This window comes from Mesocricetus auratus, unplaced genomic scaffold, assembly GCF_017639785.1.
Source record: "Mesocricetus auratus isolate SY011 unplaced genomic scaffold, BCM_Maur_2.0 Super-Scaffold_100047, whole genome shotgun sequence".
NCBI classification, from domain to species: domain Eukaryota; kingdom Metazoa; phylum Chordata; class Mammalia; order Rodentia; family Cricetidae; genus Mesocricetus; species Mesocricetus auratus.
The window spans coordinates 7146799-7163929 of record NW_024429224.1 but is presented as its reverse complement, the minus strand read 5'-3'; the positions used below and the strand labels follow the sequence as shown (position 1 = coordinate 7163929).

Sequence of the window (17131 nt, the reverse complement as noted above, 5' to 3'; positions counted from 1 at the left end):
GGGGAGCCTCATGACAGAGCCAGTCTTACTGGGGCTTACCTCTGGAAAGGGGCAGTTTTCCCATGCAAGAGCCTAGCAGATCACTAGCAGCTAACAAGTCTCACCAACCCGACCTCCAGTGAGTATGCACTGATCCATGATACAAGGGCCCTGAAAAGACTTCTGGCTCCATTAAAGTCCAACAGAAAGAGGTTTTTTATTTTCTGAAACTCAACAAGATTTGGTGACTAATGACCCGGACACCGAGCCCAGGAAAAGTGATGGGTAAGCTGGCCGGCTGACCCCACAGTGATCCACAGGACCTCTGGGCAGGGCCGAGGAGGGCGGGTTTGGTTAGGTTGACTAGAATATTCTCTTCTCCACCTGGGCTCACTCAGAGAGGTCACAGTCTTGTTTCTGAGCCCAACTTTTATGTGGCCAAATTCCTTTCGGATCCCACAGTCAGGTGGGAGGCACAGGTGGGTGCTTAGGACCCAGGATCCAGAAGATCCCCGGCCAGAAAACAGGATACAGGAGCCATCATGTCAGTTCAGATGCTTTAGTCTGAGGAAGGAGACGCGTGCCAGGCACGACTGCACAGCTCCTCAGATGTCCTGTGTGTGCTGCAGGCCGCAGAGACTAGACCCAGAATCTGGTGAACCTCGTACCCCTGGACAAGGAGGGGCTCTGAGGCCTGAGGAGTCAGGGGCTCCAGGCTCAAAGTGAGGCGTGGCTCAGCTACAGGCCACTCGACTCCTTCTGAAACCCAAAGCTAGCCCAGCTCAGGGCTGCCAGTCACAGAAGGGGCTGTCATCGTCCCTCGAAATGGGCTGTGATCTGTTCCAGAGTCCGGCCTTTAGTCTCAGGGACGAAGGTCAACGTGAAGAGGACGCTGAGGATGCAGAAGGCAGCGGTGAGCCAGAAGGCACCGTAGGGCCTGAGGATCTCCTGCAGGGAAGAAAGGTCAGAAGACCCCACAATCCCGAGCACCCTGACTGCAGCTGCCTGCCAGGCCTGTCCTGTCTCTGGAGACCCAGCTGAGTGGATGATAGCTTCCTGCCACCCAAGGTGATGTGTGTCTGGGAAACTGAGGCTGAGACCAGGAATGTCAAAGGATGGCTACTTTCCTGCTTCTGGGCATCCCAGGCTTGCCGCCCTCATGCCTACATCTTTGGCCCCACCCTCTGGTGTCCGGCTACTGTGAGCTCTCTGTGTGGCGAGGACGGGGAACTGTTACTCTTGAGAGGGTGGGAGTGAGTCTGTGACTTCGCAGGTGGCAGAGCTCAGTCCTCACTCCTCAGTTCTTGCAGGGGAGGACACCGGTGACCTCCTTTCAGCTCTGTGACAGGATGTCCCCTCCCCAGGTCCTTTGCTGTCTGCTCCCTCCCACAGTCAATGGTGAGCCTCTGCTCGCCTTCCTCTGGGCTCCCTGGCCATCCTGTGTGCCACCCACCAGGCCCGGGCATGGCACATGCCAGGAGACACGGAGGACACCAGCGACTGAACAGATGGCCTGCCTGTCGGCACCAGAACCTCCTCTCTAGTGGCTAGGAAGCTGGCAGGCAGCAGCCCCGCAGTGTCAGCTACTAAGAGGGAAACAGTGCTGTCTGGGCTGGAGGGAGCCACCCTGCACTTCTAGGTCAGGGCCATGTTGAGAGGTTAAGCAGCACACGAGGCACACACAGGGAAGTAGCCTTTCTCTCTCTCTCTGTGCGTATGTGTCTCAGAGCCCAGCTCTGTCCATTTTTATATATCATGGGCTTCTGGCCTGTGTTCCTGACATTCACTAGTGGGGAAGGCCGGCCATGTTATCCTCGCCCCAGCACAGACTGAAGACATAGGGGATCATTTGGTGTAGCCTCCTGCTCCATGTCACCCCTGAGGAGGCACTGTCCCAGCCTTTAGGGAACCTCAGCCTGTACTCAGGGTCATGGACATGGAACCTCTGGCAATGACATCGTTTTATGAGGTGAGCCTTCGCTGACACGAGGGGAAGGCATGGGTGTGCACTCACCATGATGCTGCTGAACTCTTTTGTCACCAGAAAGGCCATGAACCAGTTGGTGAGGACACAGACACCGGTAGCCACACCCTTGACATGCAGAGGGAAGATCTCGGACATGAGGAGCCAGGGGATGGGTCCCCAGCCCACTGCAAAGCCTGTGGGAGCAAGGCAGTGTTAGGACACATCCTGGGCTCCTACATTACGCTTCCTAGCCTGTGGGCCTTAGAGGTTCCACTAGCCCTTCACCCTGCTGGCTTTTGGCCAGTCCCTTCCCGTTTTAGACTTCAGGACAGGGATGGGACATGCTTGCAAGTTGTCATAGAGATTATGTGAAAGAATTTAGCTCAGTGCCCAGCACATGGTCAGAGTCACATACACAGAAGTCATGCTCCTTGGGGTTGAGGGGCAAAGCCAAGTAAAAGGAGATTTGAAGCTGACTGCTACAGGACTTGGCATGGTGGGCTACAGGGATAGCCCCACCCAGTGTCCCTGGGCCCCTTCTTACCAGCAATGAAGAGGCACATGCTGCCTACAGCCATCCAGGCCAGCCCCACATGGACATCAACGGGCTCCGCAGAGATGGGCACCAGGAGGCCTACATGGGAGGAGTTGCTGGGGCCACTCTCGGTCAGCTTGAAGTAGGCACCAAAGGCGCTCATGCTGAATACCATGACCACACCTGCAGGCAGGGCTCGGGTTAGGCAGGGTGCTGGGGACACGGCTTAGACGGCAGTGTGGCTGCCTTGAGAGAGGAAGGCTGGGTTCAGCAGTCACACCTTGGCCATGGAAGCCCAACGGGACACCCTCCTCCTGTGCTTTGGACCTGACCTCAGCAAATGCTGGGAAGTTCCCAAGTGGTCTGTCACCTGCAGAAGCAGGAGCAGCAACGGCAGAGTTGAACCCACACCCACAGCAGCTTGAGGACAGATGGTCACTTGCTCAAAAGAACTAGTCATACCGTCTCCCTGGCCCTGTGTCCCCATGGTCTAGGGAGGCTGAGCCCTCCCACTCAGGCCTCTTACCCGACAAGGTCAGTAGCAGCCTACGCCCTGCTCTGTCCATTATGAGGGCCGCCACAGCAGTGAACAGGACCTGGATGATGCCCACGGTGACCGAGGCCAGGCTGCTGTCCTGGGAGAGGGGAGAAGCTGGTCTGCTAAAGACAGACAAGTCCCTCCCTCTCTCTCTGGCTAAGCTCTGGGAGGTTAATCCACACGTGGTATGAGGCAGGACAGGATGGGCCCTCTTACCTTGAACTTGGCCTCTTCAAAGATGGTCTCGGCATAGAACATGATGGCATTGACCCCCGACAGCTGCTGGAAGGCCATGAGTGAAATGCCAATGACGAGGGGCTTGTAGACGCCAGGACGCCTCAGCATAGCCAGCTGGAAGCCCTGCCACAAAGATGCCTCGTCAGCACTCCCTCCCCTCACCCAAGGACCCTTCTATGAGCCCAGAAGCCTACATGGAGGGAATGAACCTCAGCTTGCTGGCCCCACCCCACCTGTGGCCCTGAGTGTGCCGATGGGTCCCTCAGCCTGCTCGTGTGGGGGGCTGAAGTAGGGGTGGGGGGGAGGATGGGGGAGCTCGCACTTCAGCACTCGGGTGAAGAATCCTGTACCCGAGAGTCAAGCACTTTGGTGTGTTCAGGGCTTGCCTCCAGCTGGGAGAGGCAGAGTACCTCCTGCAGCCATGTGCGTGGACCTCAGCATCACCGTGAGGTAAGGACTTCCTTCTACAGATGAAACAGCCAAGTCTCCAAGATGGCCAGGTCACACAACTGCAAAGTGTCTGCATGCCACTGACCCTGAAGACGCCCCCGCCTGTGGTTCCTATTGGGTGAGGCCCTCACCCATTTTCCCGAGTGCCTGCCCTTTTGCTTCTTGGGACGCTAAGTGGGGCTCCGGCTGGCCCCCACCTGCTCAGACAGGGCACACGGGTCCGTCCTCACTGAGGGTGGAGGGTGCTGCCACTCAGGTGTGTAGCTTTGGGAACAGGCTATGCTCTCTGTCCTGCTCAGCCTCTCACCTGGTGCTCAACCCCAATGGGGGGCTCTTCCCAGCCCTCCTCGGAGCCCCACAGGAACCGAAGGGCAGCCATGGCCTCCTGGTGCTGGTGTCGAGTCAGGAGGAATCGTGGGGTCTCAGGCATACAGCACATGAGCAGCAGCATGAAGGTGGGGGGCACACAGCCCAGCACGGCCAGCCAGCGCCACTCTAGGACCCAGCCTGCAACGGCAGATGTCAGAGCCAGCGGGGGGCAGCCTAGTCCCCTCGCCAGCCCTGGGACTCGCTCCAATGGTAGGCACATCACGGCCTCTGCCAGCTGCCTTCATGTTGGCTAAAGAGACTGTTGCTACTAGGAATGTTCCACCAGGACATCATTAGGTGACATCTATTAAGGGAAATACAGATGGACCACACATAAGATGTAACCAGCTGAAAGATGTCCATTGTCAAGCCATGTCTGGTAGCCATGGTAACATATCAAAGTGTACTGTCATGGTATTGCTGACGTAAACCAAATGTTGTGCTCTCTGTCATGTCAAGGCATGGACACCGCAAAGAAGTTGACAATGGTTAGAAAGGGCTGCTATTGCTTTGATGTACTTACCTGTGTGAGTGTGTGCGTGTATGCACTCATGCATGGATGTGGAAGCCAGAGGAAGGCATTGGGTGTCTGCTGCTGTCCACCTTATTCCCTAGGCAGGGTCTTCTACTGGGCCTGGAGCTAGGCGGTGGTCAGCAGGCCCCAGCATTCTCTCTCTGCCCTGCCACAGCTTTTTATGTGGGCTCTGGAGATCTGAACTCACGTCTTCATGCTGGGGCAGCAAGATCTTCTACTTTCTCAACTATTTCCTAAGCCCTATGTTACACTTTTATCATGATTTTACTACGTTATTCAACGGTTTTGTGTGTGGTAGTGTGAATGAGAATGGCCCCTACATGCTCCCATGTGTGAACACCTGGTCCCCAGTGGGTGGAACTGTTTGGGAAGGAGTAGGAGGTGTGGCCTCAATGGAGGAGGTGTGTCAGTGGGACAGCTTTGAGGTTTAAATGTCCTTGCCATTCCCAGTTAGTCAGCTCTCTGCCACTGCACCAGTGCCATGCTGACCTGCCTGCCGCCACGCTCCTTACACGATGGCTTTATGAGTTGTCTTTTTTTTTTTTTTTTTTTTGGTTTTTACTAGACTGAGTTTCTCTGTATTGTTTTGGAGGCTCTCGGTCCAGCTCGGCCTCGAACTCACAGAGATCCGCCTGCCTCTGCCTCCTGAGTGCTGGGATTAAAGGCGTGCGCCACCACCGCCCGGCTATAAGTTGTCTTAATCATGGCGTTTTGTATAAAAGTAACTAAGCTGGGCATGGTGGCGCACACCTTTGATCCCAGAACTCAGGAGGCAGAGGCAGGCAGGTATCTATGTTTGAGGCCAGCCTGGTGTATAGAGTGAGTTTCAGGACAGCCAGGGATACACAGAGAAGCCCTGTCTTGAAAAACTAAGAGGAAAGAAAGGTGCATGCATGATGCATGGTACAGCGTGTGGAGGTCAGAGGACAGCCTGAAGGAGGCAGTTTGTTGTAGCAATAAGGCTCCACAAATACTGTTTCACAAGGCCTGAGACTGAGGCATTACTGTTCCCACCATGCCACCTTTTGTTATTACAGTCACCACATACCAGGGGTCAAAGGGAGAGAACCAGCTCCATGTGATGAAGATGCATGGAGGTCACACCGTGGCTGAGGGACACTGACTGTCTCCACACCAGAGTCAGCACCTTTTCTAGTGGGGACTCTGGCTCACTGCAGGGCTCCTGAGGCAGCCAGGCTGCAGGGAAGACCCCGAAGAGCCAGGGCCATAGAGGCGTTAAAAGCGACTGAGACCACTGTGGGGACCACTGTGAAGACCCAGTATGTATACCCCAAGCTGGGTATACCACAGCCTGTCAGCCACACCCCACCCCACGGCTCTCAAGCCATCTTTAACGGTTTCCACCGGGGATCAGGTATTTTCCATGTGCGATTACTCTCCTGGCCCTGGACATTTCGGGTGGGCGTGTCAGGGTTGAAGACTGCCGTCTTCCCACCCATCCCTGGAGACAGTTCCTGAAACCGCCACAGGTCTCCAGCTGTGGCCCTCAGGTCTCTGGGAACAAGCCGCCCTCATGAGACACTCCGCTGACCGCGAACACAGTGAGAACGTGCTGAAAGTCCAGCCCTCCCAGTGAGGGAGATGAAGCAGTTCCCTATGCCCGCCCTGCTTGCACTGGAGCGCTCTACTGAGTCCCTCCGCACGCTTAGTGAAGAAACCGTCTGCTCTAGTTCTCGCTGGTGTCACTTACCAGACACACTCCCGCCAAGTTCCCAGGAGAGTGAGCGGGAACTAGTAACTTTGGCTAGTAACACCAGGCAAACTCCTGCCCTCTGCAAACCTATTTCCAAAGTGGTCCCATTAATGGGTATCAAAAGACAGCAAGCAAATCTACCTGCCACATAGGCCAAAAGGATGCCGGTGACCACCATCAACTGCACACAGGAGCCGAGCAGTCCTCGGATGGCTGGGTAGGCAATTTCTGAGATATAGACCTGTGGATAGTTAAGGCGAGACTTCACTTGCGATCTTTAAACAGCAGGGTCTAACTATACTGCCGCAGAGTGACACCCCATCTTCTGCAGTTTTAAAGGGGGTTGTGGGTAATAGTTGCTGCTGCGTGTGAGCAAGGGGACACAGAAGTGCACAGAGCTTCCTTATACTCATTTTATTTTTTGAGACAGTTTCATGTAGCCCAGGCTAGCCTCCAATGAGCTGAGGATAACAGTGAATTCCTGATCTTTATGTATTTACCCCTCGTGTCCTGGGATTACAGGCATGTGCCACCAGGTCAGGCCCAGTACACGTTTAACATGCACAAATGTGAGTTAGAACAAAAAGACTTCTCCCTGCTGGCCAGCTCCAGGTGCTACGCCAGACACCGGAAGTGCCCTTGTCCAGCCTAAGCCTACCAGGGCTGCCGTCACTTCAGAGCTCAGGGGTCTCTAGGCATCATCCATACTTCTAGATTACTCCGTACCTCATGCTGTGACTAACCCAGGCAGTAAAAAGAAGGAGCAATCGACAGATCTCCCTCTCCTCCAGCAGGTGCAGTGACTGCACATGGGGCCAGAGGTGGGGAAGGGGTGGGTGTCATCCAAGTCTGTGGCCGCAGGCTGCCGGTGACCTTAGTTACCAGGGTCCAACTCTCCCCAGAGACCACGCCTGGACCAGCAGCTTCCGTGCAAAGGCCTCACAACCACCCCAGAAGTTCTACTTCACAGGGGAGCGAACTGAGGCTCACAGAGGAGCGTGCACCCAGGTAAGGGATTCTGGTGTGTGGGCTGCAGCGTGTGTATGTAGCCCTGGGTCAGGGGCTGGCTGCGAGCGGTGGAGGGGGCGAGAAGTCCGGGCTGGGGACAAACCGGCAGAGAACTGCCCTGCTAACATGAAAAAGGGGGATCTAGTCGTAACTGCTAAGCACACAGGGATGCCATCATTTGTAGCGTAAAAGAGACACAGCTAGGGGCAATGCTGGGCGTGAGGCATGGCTTCACTGCTGACCAGCCGCCCCTTGCCGGGCAAGGGTCATCTAGAAACCACTCACCGGTGACACTAGCGAGGCGACTCCGCAAGCTAGGCCAGTGAGGAGGCGGCCTCCGAGCAGCATCCCCACGTCCCGGGCCGCGGTGATGACAGCGAAGCCGGTCACGAAGGGCACGGTGCAGAGCAGGAGGCTCAGCTTGCGCCCCGCACGGTCCACGAGCCAGCCGCCCAGTACGCCCCCTGCCGCAGCGCCCAGGGTCACGATGGCCTGGGGACCCGAAAGGTCTGAGGAGGGGGCCACCAGAGGCCATGGTCCACCATCCCTCCACCCCACGCCCCGCAGCCTCAGAGGAAAGAGAATGAGGAGGACCCTGGGGTGCGGCGGAGAGTGTGGTGGGGAACCCGGGGCTCTCCCGCGGGCTCACCCCAAACCAGGAGGCCGCACTGTCTCCGAGGCGCAGGGCGGGGGGCGCCGTGCGCCGCAGGCTGGGGATGGCGGGCGAGCTGTAGCCGAGCGCGAAGCCGAAGCTGAGCGGGCCCAGGGCGGCGGCGAAGGCGGCGAGGAAGACCCGGCGGCCGCGGGGAACGCTGTGGGTACAAGGCGGGGCGTGAGTGGCGCCGCTGGGCGTGAGGGAGAGGCGGCAGAACCCCGGGGTCCGCACCTAGCGTCCGGCGGCCGCAAAAGCGGCAGAGTCTCCTCGGAGTCCTCGGGCGACATGCTGGTAGCAGCGGAGAGTGGGACCCGCGAACTGTCGCGGCCCCGGCGAGCGCCGCCTCGGCGGCAGGCGTGGCCAATGGGACGCTGGACCCGCCCCCAATCGGAGCTGACCAATGGGAGCACAGAGCCGGTTGCAAAGCTAGCTGCCGCGACCCAGGTGCAGGTTGGGGGCGTTTGTGTGATCGTGGGCACGATTATCCAATTGGAGTGAGGTGTGGGCCTGAAGTCGTGGCCATTAGGACTGAGCTAGCCAATGGAGATGGAGAAGATTGTTTGGGTGTTTTTCAGGTCTTTTTCTTAGTATCTGTTGTGAGGCGGAGGTGACAGAGAGCCTGTGCTGGTCAGACGTAAACTTTTTGAAGTTGGTTTTCTCCTTCCACCACGTGCATTAGGTCGTGCGGATCGAACTGATGTCGTCAGACTTGGGGACAAGCACCTTTACCAGCAGAGTCGTCTCGGTGGCCCATGTTTTGGTGGTTTCATTTGTTTTTAATTTAATTTTTGTTTTTGAGACAGGGTTTCTCTGTGTAACAGCTCTGGCTGTCCTGGAAATCACTTTGTAGACCAGGCTGGCCTCGAACGCACGGAGATCCACCAGCCTCTGCCTCCTGAGTGGTGGGATTAAAGGCGGGCGCCACCATTCTCCCGGCTGTTTTTATTCCTTATTTTTATTTTAAACTTCTTTTTGTGTTAGTATGTTGCTTACATGTATGCATGTAAGTATATATGTATGTATGTATGTATGCCCCAATCGTGCCTGAAGCTTGCGGAGGTCAGATCCCCTGGAACTGGAGTTACAGATTGTTGTGAGCCGCCCTGTACTGGTGTGCTTGGCATCTGGATTTTAGTCCTCTGCAAGAACGAGTGTTCCTAAGCGGTGAGCCATCCTCTCCAGGCCATATATATATATATATATATATATATATATATATATTTTTTTTGTGGATTTGTCTCTCAATGTAGCCTCTACTAATGAGGGAAGTAGTGTAGTGGGTCAGAGACGGAGTCTGTGGGCTGGGTCAAGGCTTCCCATCCTTACTACGGAACTGTTCCTACTTCTGCCTCACAGAGCCTCAGGGTGGAAAGTCTCCCAACAGACTGTCTTGGGCACCTGGTCTTCTCCTTGGTGCTTCTGGGGGCACCTCACCTCCTTTACGAGTGCTACAAAGTCTAGGGCGCTATCAGTTTCCCCATTCCAGAGGCGGGACAGAGTGGAAGTTAGTGATTTCCTTGTTCCCTGGTTGCCCCACTGATGAACCCAGGACTTGAACCTTTATCTTTCTATCTCCCCGGTCTCCTCCTGGTTGTGTGCCACCACTGCTCTCTGCTTAATTGCACTTTGTTGGGCAGCGTTGGTGGCATACATGTAATTCTGGAAAGAACCAGCAGGAGGCACCTAGTCCCTCCCTGCAAGTGGGGGCATAGGCTACCCTCCAGGAGAGTTGTGGGCAGGCTAACCACTCAAATGCCTCGGTACAGTGGTTTGATATTATTGCAGCCACCCAATTGTAGCAACTAGCATTTTCCGATCTTGATCACAAGACGGTCTTCAAAGACAGGCAGCCACCTGTTTGTGCTTGGCTAATGCGTTCTTTCGCTGCTTCATAACTGCCTGCTTCCCATGGGGTGTTAGTCCCTTTGAGCTGGAGGCACTTGGCGTCTGCAGAGCAAAGGCCATGGAGAAACTGCACCTAGACCACGTACTTTGTAGCCGAGCCAGTGGCACAGCAGAGTGACTCATGGGGAAGGGAAGCTGCAGGGACCCCAGCCAGCACCAGGCTTCGGAGCCATGAACACCCACCAACCCCTGGCAGTGGTCTCCCTTCCCACATCTGCCCAGACGTTGTTGCTAGAGAAGCCTCACCCCTTCTTGAATGAGCAAATCACCACCAGTTTGAATCAGGTCCCTCTGCTGCCTCTGTATTTCTCATACCCTTGTCTTTTACTCTGTCATAGTTGGCTTTATTACTGCCCCTCTGGAAAAACCAATACAGGCTGGGATCTCCTCCTGTCTCATCAAGATACAACAACGGCAAAAAGGACAGGAAAAATACAGACTCAAGCTCACTAACTGGTATAACAAGAAAACAGCAGCCAGCCCGGAGCCAGATGTGTGGCACAAGCCTCCCTCCCACTCAGCACCTGGGAGGAGGAAGCGGGAGAATCAAGAGTTCAGGGCCAGCCCTGGCTGCATGAAACTGTCTCAGCCTCCCTCCTCCTAAAACAAAACAGCAAACCCCAGCTGACAGGAGGCACTCAGCCTGCCTCATCGAGGCTCACAGGACAGAGTTCTCTGGGGCTAAGAGAACACAAGGTTCAAATCTTAGTTTCCTTACCTCAGAGGATGATAGGTTGGGAGATGGCTAGCTTAACTAGTGAGTCCTGTCAGATCCTAAGGAGGTCTCAAAAAAGCCAAGTGCTGCTCCCGAGGAACAGCGTCTGTCACACGGAGCTGACAGACAACATCCACAAGCCCCCAGCTCCTGAGAAGAGCCAGAGTAAACCTAATAAAACCGTTGCTGGGGTTGGGATGCAGCATGACGTTGCCTCTAAAGCTACAGACGAGTCCTGTAGGCGCTTTTGGGTCCACGTATCACATGGAACTGAGGTACAGAGGGGGAGGGGAGGGGAGTCCTAATGGCCTGCAAGGAGGAAGGAGCCAAGGCTCTGCCCTCAGACACCATGACGTCAGAAGGCAGAGCTGCTTCCTCATGGGCTGACGATGAAATTTCTTTCCATGGACCATGTGGGGCATGAAGGGGAATCAGCTGCTAAACCGAAGGTGACCTGTGACCTCTGGCAGGCCTGCAATTTCACTGTTTCGTTTGTGTCTGCCTCCGGCCACATGACTTCCTGCTCACTTTTCAGGAGAGAGCCGGGGTAGGCACTTTAGAAGTCAGATTTATTCCTTTTGTAAGTGTCTTACACACATGCATCGATGGGCACCATGAGTGTGCCTCCCGCCCCTGGAGATCAGCCGAGGGCACTGGGTCCTCTCTGGGACTAGTTAGAAATGGTTGGGAGACACCACGAGGGTGTTGGAAATCAAACCACGGTCCTCTGTGAGAACAACGGCTCTTAGCTACTGAGGCATCTCCACAGAGCCTGTTAGCCCAGCGTGTGTAAGCACAGAGCCTGTTAGCCTAGTGTGTGTAAGGCCTTGGGGTCCATACCCAACACTACAAAACAGAACAAAAAAGTGGATGCTCTCAAGGGAGGGAATCTGACAACTCTGGATCACAGTCACAAGATGAGTATCTCTGAAGACTCTGCAGTGCCCTTGAGTGGAGAGGGAAGTGGAGGCTTGCTCCTTCTTTCCCAGGTCTCCAGGCAGGAGTACAGGGCCCCACCCCAGCGAACACAGGCAGCAACAGGGCCAAGGTGCAGAAAGAAAACTTATTTATAGCAAAATTAAAAAGCAGCATCTTTTCTTCATAAAAGAAGCATAGTGACATAAGTCAAAACTTACAAAAAATAATTTCCATCTAAATCTATAAAATATAAGAGAAGGGTTGCAGTGAATAAGAATGAACATTTTTGATTTATTCAAAGTTTTGATCTAAAATTTCAATGAAATCTACCACCTTTATTACAAGGGAGCTGACAGTCGGTTGGTGACGGAAAGAAACAGGGTGAAGAGGATGGCACTGGACACGGGAGAGTGACCCAAACTGACAGAGGGGCAGAGGTTTGGTCCAATAGGTCACTGCCTGGCTGAAGGCGCATTTTGTTGAGACAGGGCGTTGGAGCTGTTTAAACAGTATAAACCTGCGTAAGAAAACTAAGAATGGCCAACGAGACAGGGACTCTATTTCAAATCAATGATGTCTTCCTCCGAGGAGGCCATGAGCTGGAAGGGGCAGCTGCCTGAGCCTGAGCTGCCCTCTTTGTCCACCACAGGGTCCTGGTCAGAGCCTGCCGAGTGGTTACGGCCCTCGGCATTGGCTTCAGAAGCAGAAGGGCTTTCCAAAACTCCTGATGGGATCCTGCAAGAGAGAAGCCGCTGTCAGGGGCTCTGTGGGCAGGCCATGGAACTGGCGCTGTTCGCTGCCTTCTGCTCTCTCGGGCTCAGGGTGTCTACCGTGGGATCGGAAGGGGAAGGTGAAGAGTCCGGGGTTTCACTTCTCAGACAGGCTGAGATTCCACAAATGCCCCAGGGTCCTGGCAGTCTCGGCCCTGCTCTGCCCACTTGACTTCTTGCCACCTCCCTGGCACTTGGCCAAGTGTCCTCCTGTGTCTGTGACCATGCTGCCTGCTCAGAGCCATGGCTCAGGAGTCCCTGCTGTCTTAGCCACGGTTCCCCTTTTCTTTTTGATTTTCAAGACAGGTTTCTCTGTGCAGTCCTGGCTGTCCTAGAACTCACTCTGCAGACCAGGTTGGTCTCTAACTCACAGAGATCCCCCTGCCTCTGCCTCCCGAGTGCTGGGATTCAAGTCCTGTTGCGTGACTGTTTCCCCATTCTTATCATTCACCCCAAGCCAGCCCTGTGCTAGACTCTTCCTTGACTTCTTGTCAAAGTGGGTCTTCTGTCTGCCATTTTATCATTTATTATTGTTGTTGTCGTGTTTTTAAAAGGATTTATTTTGCCAGTCGGTGGTGGCACACACCTTTAACCCAGCACTCAGGAGGCAGAGGCAGGCAGATCTCTGTGAATTTGAGGTCAGCTTGGCCTACAAAGTGAGTTCCAGGACAGCCAGGGTGGTTACACCAAGAAATTCTGACTCAAAAACAAACAAAAACTAAAAAAAAAAAAGCAGACTTAGTTTTGTTTCATGAACATGGATGCTTTGAACTCAGGAGATCTGCCTTTATTCTCCTGAGTGGTGGGGATTATAACCCACTAGTTCTCTTTTAATTATTTTGGTTTTTTGGTTTTTTTTTTTTTTTTTTTTTTTTGCTTTTTGAGACAGTTTCTCTGCATTGTTTTGGAGGCTGTCCTGGAACTTGCTCTGTAGACCAGGCTGGCCTCGAACTCACAGAGATCCGCCTGACTCTGCCTCTCAAGTGCTGGGATTAAAGGCGTGCGCCACCAACGCCCGGCTTCTCTTTTAATTATTTAGCATTTATTTTATATATATGTACATAATTGTTTACCTGCATGTGTGTCTGGCACCATCTGAGTGCCTGGTGGCCAGAGGCCAGAAGGAGGCATTGGGTTCCTTAAACTGGAGTTACAGATGGCTGTGAACAGCAGCCGTGTGGGTGCTGGGAACTCGGGCCCTCTGTAAGAGCAGCCAGTGCTTTAGCGACAGTCGCCTCTCCAGCCCGCTTAACTTTACAGCACACTGTGGCTGGTTGAGATGGCCTGTATCTTTACAGTTAGATCTGCTTCTCCACGTGAGGCTGGGGCATGAGGCGGTCAGCTCTTCCCCACCACGTAGGCCGACACCCTCTGCTCAGGTGACAGGACACTTCTCACGGCCTGCGTCACCTGCGGCTCTACCATGCAGCAATAGCTGGTGCCTAGTGGCCTAAGGACCCTCTGAAGGTACAGACAGGGGCTTGGCCACCCCGTCCTCCTAGTTCAGTGCTGAGTGCAAGGGTATGCTCGGACAGGTGTCCCATTGCTCTCCAGCAGGGCGCGTGTGCTGTTGCTGAAGGGATAACGTGCTGTGAGGCAACAAACATCTACCACATGTGCTGTACTGCCATTCAGAAGGGCTCTCCCGTTTACAGGGCCACCAGTTCTGGAAGGTGGCTGAGCCTGAACTTGTACTAAGCAATCTTGTTTTTGTGTCTTCATTAAACTAGTGAGCTAGTGAGCCAAACTTGGTCTCTTAGGAAAGAGATCAGTAGGAATGGGAGGGGGACAAGAGAGAGTAGTGTATGTGTGTGTGTGTGTGTGTGTGAGAGAGAGAGAGAGAGAGAGACAGAGAGAGAGAGAGAGAGAGAGAGAGAGAGAGAGAGAGAGAGAGAGAGAGAGAGAGAGAGAGAGAGAGAGAGAGAGGGAGAGACTATGATTAAAATGCATTACATACATGTTAAAAGTTTCTCTCTAGGGCTGGGTATGGTGGTGCACACCTTTAATCCCAGCATTCAGGAAACAGGCAGGTAGATCAATGTGAGTCTGAGGCCAGCCTGGTCTACAGAGTGAGTTCTAGGCTAGCCAGGGCCACACAGTGAAACCTTGTCTAAAAAAAGAGTGTCTTTCTCTGTTGTTCCCTACGCATGTGTATGTAGCATGTGGGGCAAGGTCGCTGAGCTGTCTAGTCCCTGTGAATGGATTTTAGCAGACATTAGCTTGGATGCTGGGGACGGTGCCTCTTGTCTCAGCCCCGTCATGGCAGCTGTCCTCTCCGGGACCCTCAGCGTGGGGCTGGCTATGACCTGTAGGGTCCTGGTCAGTGGACGTCCTGAGCATGCTGGCACTCACTGGGTGGCCACGCAAAGCAGGGGCTTCTTACCTGTCACTGCTAGCTGACCTCACAGCCTCTGGCTTGGGGTCTCCTTGGCTTTCTTCTAACCGCTTCCGGGTTTTTGATTTGGCCCTTGGTGCTCCCTCTGATCTGGGTCCACCATCATCAGAGAGACCTGCGTTACAGAGGGGAATCAGAGGTCAGGGGTCATTACCACAGGGGACAGAAGACGCCTTTTTTATTCTTTAAAAATTCTTTGAGAATCTCCTATAGGCACACAGTGTGTTTTGACTATGTCTACCCGCTTCACCCCTCCCCGCCTCACCCCTCCCCGCCTCACCCCTCCCCGCTTCACCCCTCCCTGCTTCACCCCTCCCCGTTTCACCTCTCCTCATTTCACCCCTCCCTGCTCCACCCCTCCCCGCTCCACCCCTCCAGTTCTCTTGCCTCCTTTATCCTTACTGTACATTATTAGATTCGACACAGCAGTGAAGATGACAGAGATATTTTTGAATGGTATTCCCATTGGAGAAGTCTTTCCTCTCTGATTATAAAGAGAGATGGTGAAGTCCCTAAAATCCTATGGGGTTCTCACAAGCTGCCTGTTCTCTCTCTTAACATGGCTTGCCAGCTTTCTGTCTGTCATTGGCTGGAAACGGTCCAATATTCTCTGGTGTAGATGTGATTATTATTGATGGATTTATAAATGTCTTCTGAAAGTGAGCTTCTTTAATTTTTATTACATTTATTTGTGTTGTGTATATATGGGTGCTTGTATGTAATGATGATGGTGGTGGTGGTGTGTGTGTGTATGTGTGTGTGTCTGTGTGTATGTGAGTGTGTGTGTGTGTGTGTGAGAGAGAGAGAGAGAGAGAGAGAGAGAGAGAGAGAGAGAGAGAGAGAGAGACAGAGAGAGAGACAGAGAGAGAGTGAGAACAACTTGAGGAAGTTAGTTTTCACCTTCCACCATGTGTGTCCTGGGGCTCGAATTCAGGTCAGCAAGCTTGATAGCAAGTGCTTGTAACCTCTGAGCCATCTTGCTGGCCCCAAGTTTCCCCTTTAGCCTCCAGGTTTGGAAAATGACAGACATCCGAAGATGAAACCCGGCAGGTCTATTTACAAGCCATGGAAACAACCCTGGCAGCTGTCATTACCTAGAAGTTCCCTGCGGGTCCTGCTTGCTATTTCTTTAATTTCCATGCGAGACAGGGACAAGGAATGGGTGACGGGAATGGCAGCGATGCCAAGGCCAATGGAGGTGGGCGGGGTGATGACCTTGGAGACTAAAGGCGATTTCAGAGGCCGCTCGATGCTTCTGCCCACAAGGTTTCTAAGTGGAATCCTGTACAGGTTTTTCAACTGGATTTCACCTGAAATGCAATTTGGAAAAGGTCAGAACTTCAGGCTCATGCTGTTTACAACAGAGCAGTTTCTTGACTTACAAGTTTTAAGTTACATTTATTGAATGTGTGTGTGCATCCATGCATGGAGGTCAGGGGATAACCTGCAGGACTCACTCCCTTCCTTCCACCAGTGGGACACAGGGATCAAACTCAGGCATCAGGCCTGATGGCAAGTGCCTTTACCCACTGAACCACCTTGCTGACCTGGAAATAATCCCTTGTGCCTTAATATAATTATGTAATATAATTAGCATGAAGAAAGACTCTCTGCCACATGCCAATGATGCCTAATGGCTGTGTGTTCCCTAGGGCCTTTTTTTTTTTTTTTTGAGTGAATTCAATAATATACAGTCGCTCCCAATTGTGCTTGTACAGGAAACTTAGGAGAGACAAGGAGAGCAAGGAACTGCCCACCTGGGCACTCATCTTACCAGTGACTGATAAAGATGACTGACAGGCAAGAGTTAGCAGAAATGCTGCTCGTGACCCCACAGGAGTGTGGCCAAGGCCTCTGGGAGCATGCGCAGAGCAGAGTGACACCTGAGGCCTCTGGGCTGCAGATGTAGCTGTGAAACTGCCATCACCATCACCCCCAGAGGAGAAACGCATGATGCTGCAAGCTGGATGTGCTCTGCTTCTTCCCTCTGTCCCGCTGAAAGCACTCTTACATAATGAGTTTTCTCCTGCTTTTGTTTGTTTGTTTGGGGGGTGTGTACATAGGTATATGGAGGCCAGAGGTCTCCATCAGCTGCCTCCAACTTACTTTTTGAGACAAGGCTTCTCACAGAACCTGGAACTTTCTAGACTAGCTAATCAGCATACCCCAGGGATCCTCTTAACTCCAGCACTGGGCTTATGAGTGTACAGCACCGTGCCTGACTTTTATGTGGGTGCTTGGGATCTATGTGGGGTCCCCCTGCTTGCATGGCAAGTACAAGCACTGTACTGTATGAACTATCTAGTCAGCTGTTTGTCTTTCTTTTCTTTATTAAAAATTAATTTTAATTAATAATAATAGCAATTATTATTACTATTATCATTATTATTATTATTATTTTGAGACAGGGTTTCTCTATATAGCCCTGGCTGTCCTCGGACT

At 53.2% G+C, this 17131-nt stretch overlaps 2 protein-coding genes across 10 annotated transcripts in view; both read right to left on the bottom strand.

Annotated features, from left to right (window-relative positions):
- Positions 1 to 171: 171 nt before the first annotated feature.
- Positions 172 to 8348, bottom strand: Slc2a8 (solute carrier family 2 member 8). Its single transcript, XM_040735632.1, has 10 exons — positions 8218 to 8348; positions 7981 to 8143; positions 7617 to 7823; positions 6465 to 6564; positions 4013 to 4212; positions 3235 to 3378; positions 3007 to 3115; positions 2490 to 2663; positions 1994 to 2139; positions 172 to 927 (listed from the first exon to the last, which is right to left on the bottom strand). The coding sequence occupies exons 1-10, from the start codon at positions 8271 to 8273 to the stop codon at positions 790 to 792; spliced, it is 1437 nt and encodes a 478-aa protein (XP_040591566.1). The 5' UTR covers positions 8274 to 8348; the 3' UTR covers positions 172 to 789.
- A 3447-nt stretch (positions 8349 to 11795) lies between these two features.
- The window catches only part of Garnl3 (GTPase activating Rap/RanGAP domain like 3), a 145653-nt gene continuing 140317 nt past the window's right edge, over positions 11796 to 17131 (bottom strand). For all 9 annotated transcript variants that reach the window (XM_040735611.1, XM_040735612.1, XM_040735610.1 and 6 more), the window contains 3 exons: positions 15784 to 15999; positions 14678 to 14804; positions 11796 to 12259 (listed from right to left, as the gene is read on the bottom strand). In XM_040735611.1, the coding sequence (XP_040591545.1) occupies positions 12082 to 12259; positions 14678 to 14804; positions 15784 to 15999 (521 nt within the window). In that variant the 3' untranslated portion in view covers positions 11796 to 12081. The remainder of the gene's footprint in view (positions 12260 to 14677; positions 14805 to 15783; positions 16000 to 17131) is intronic.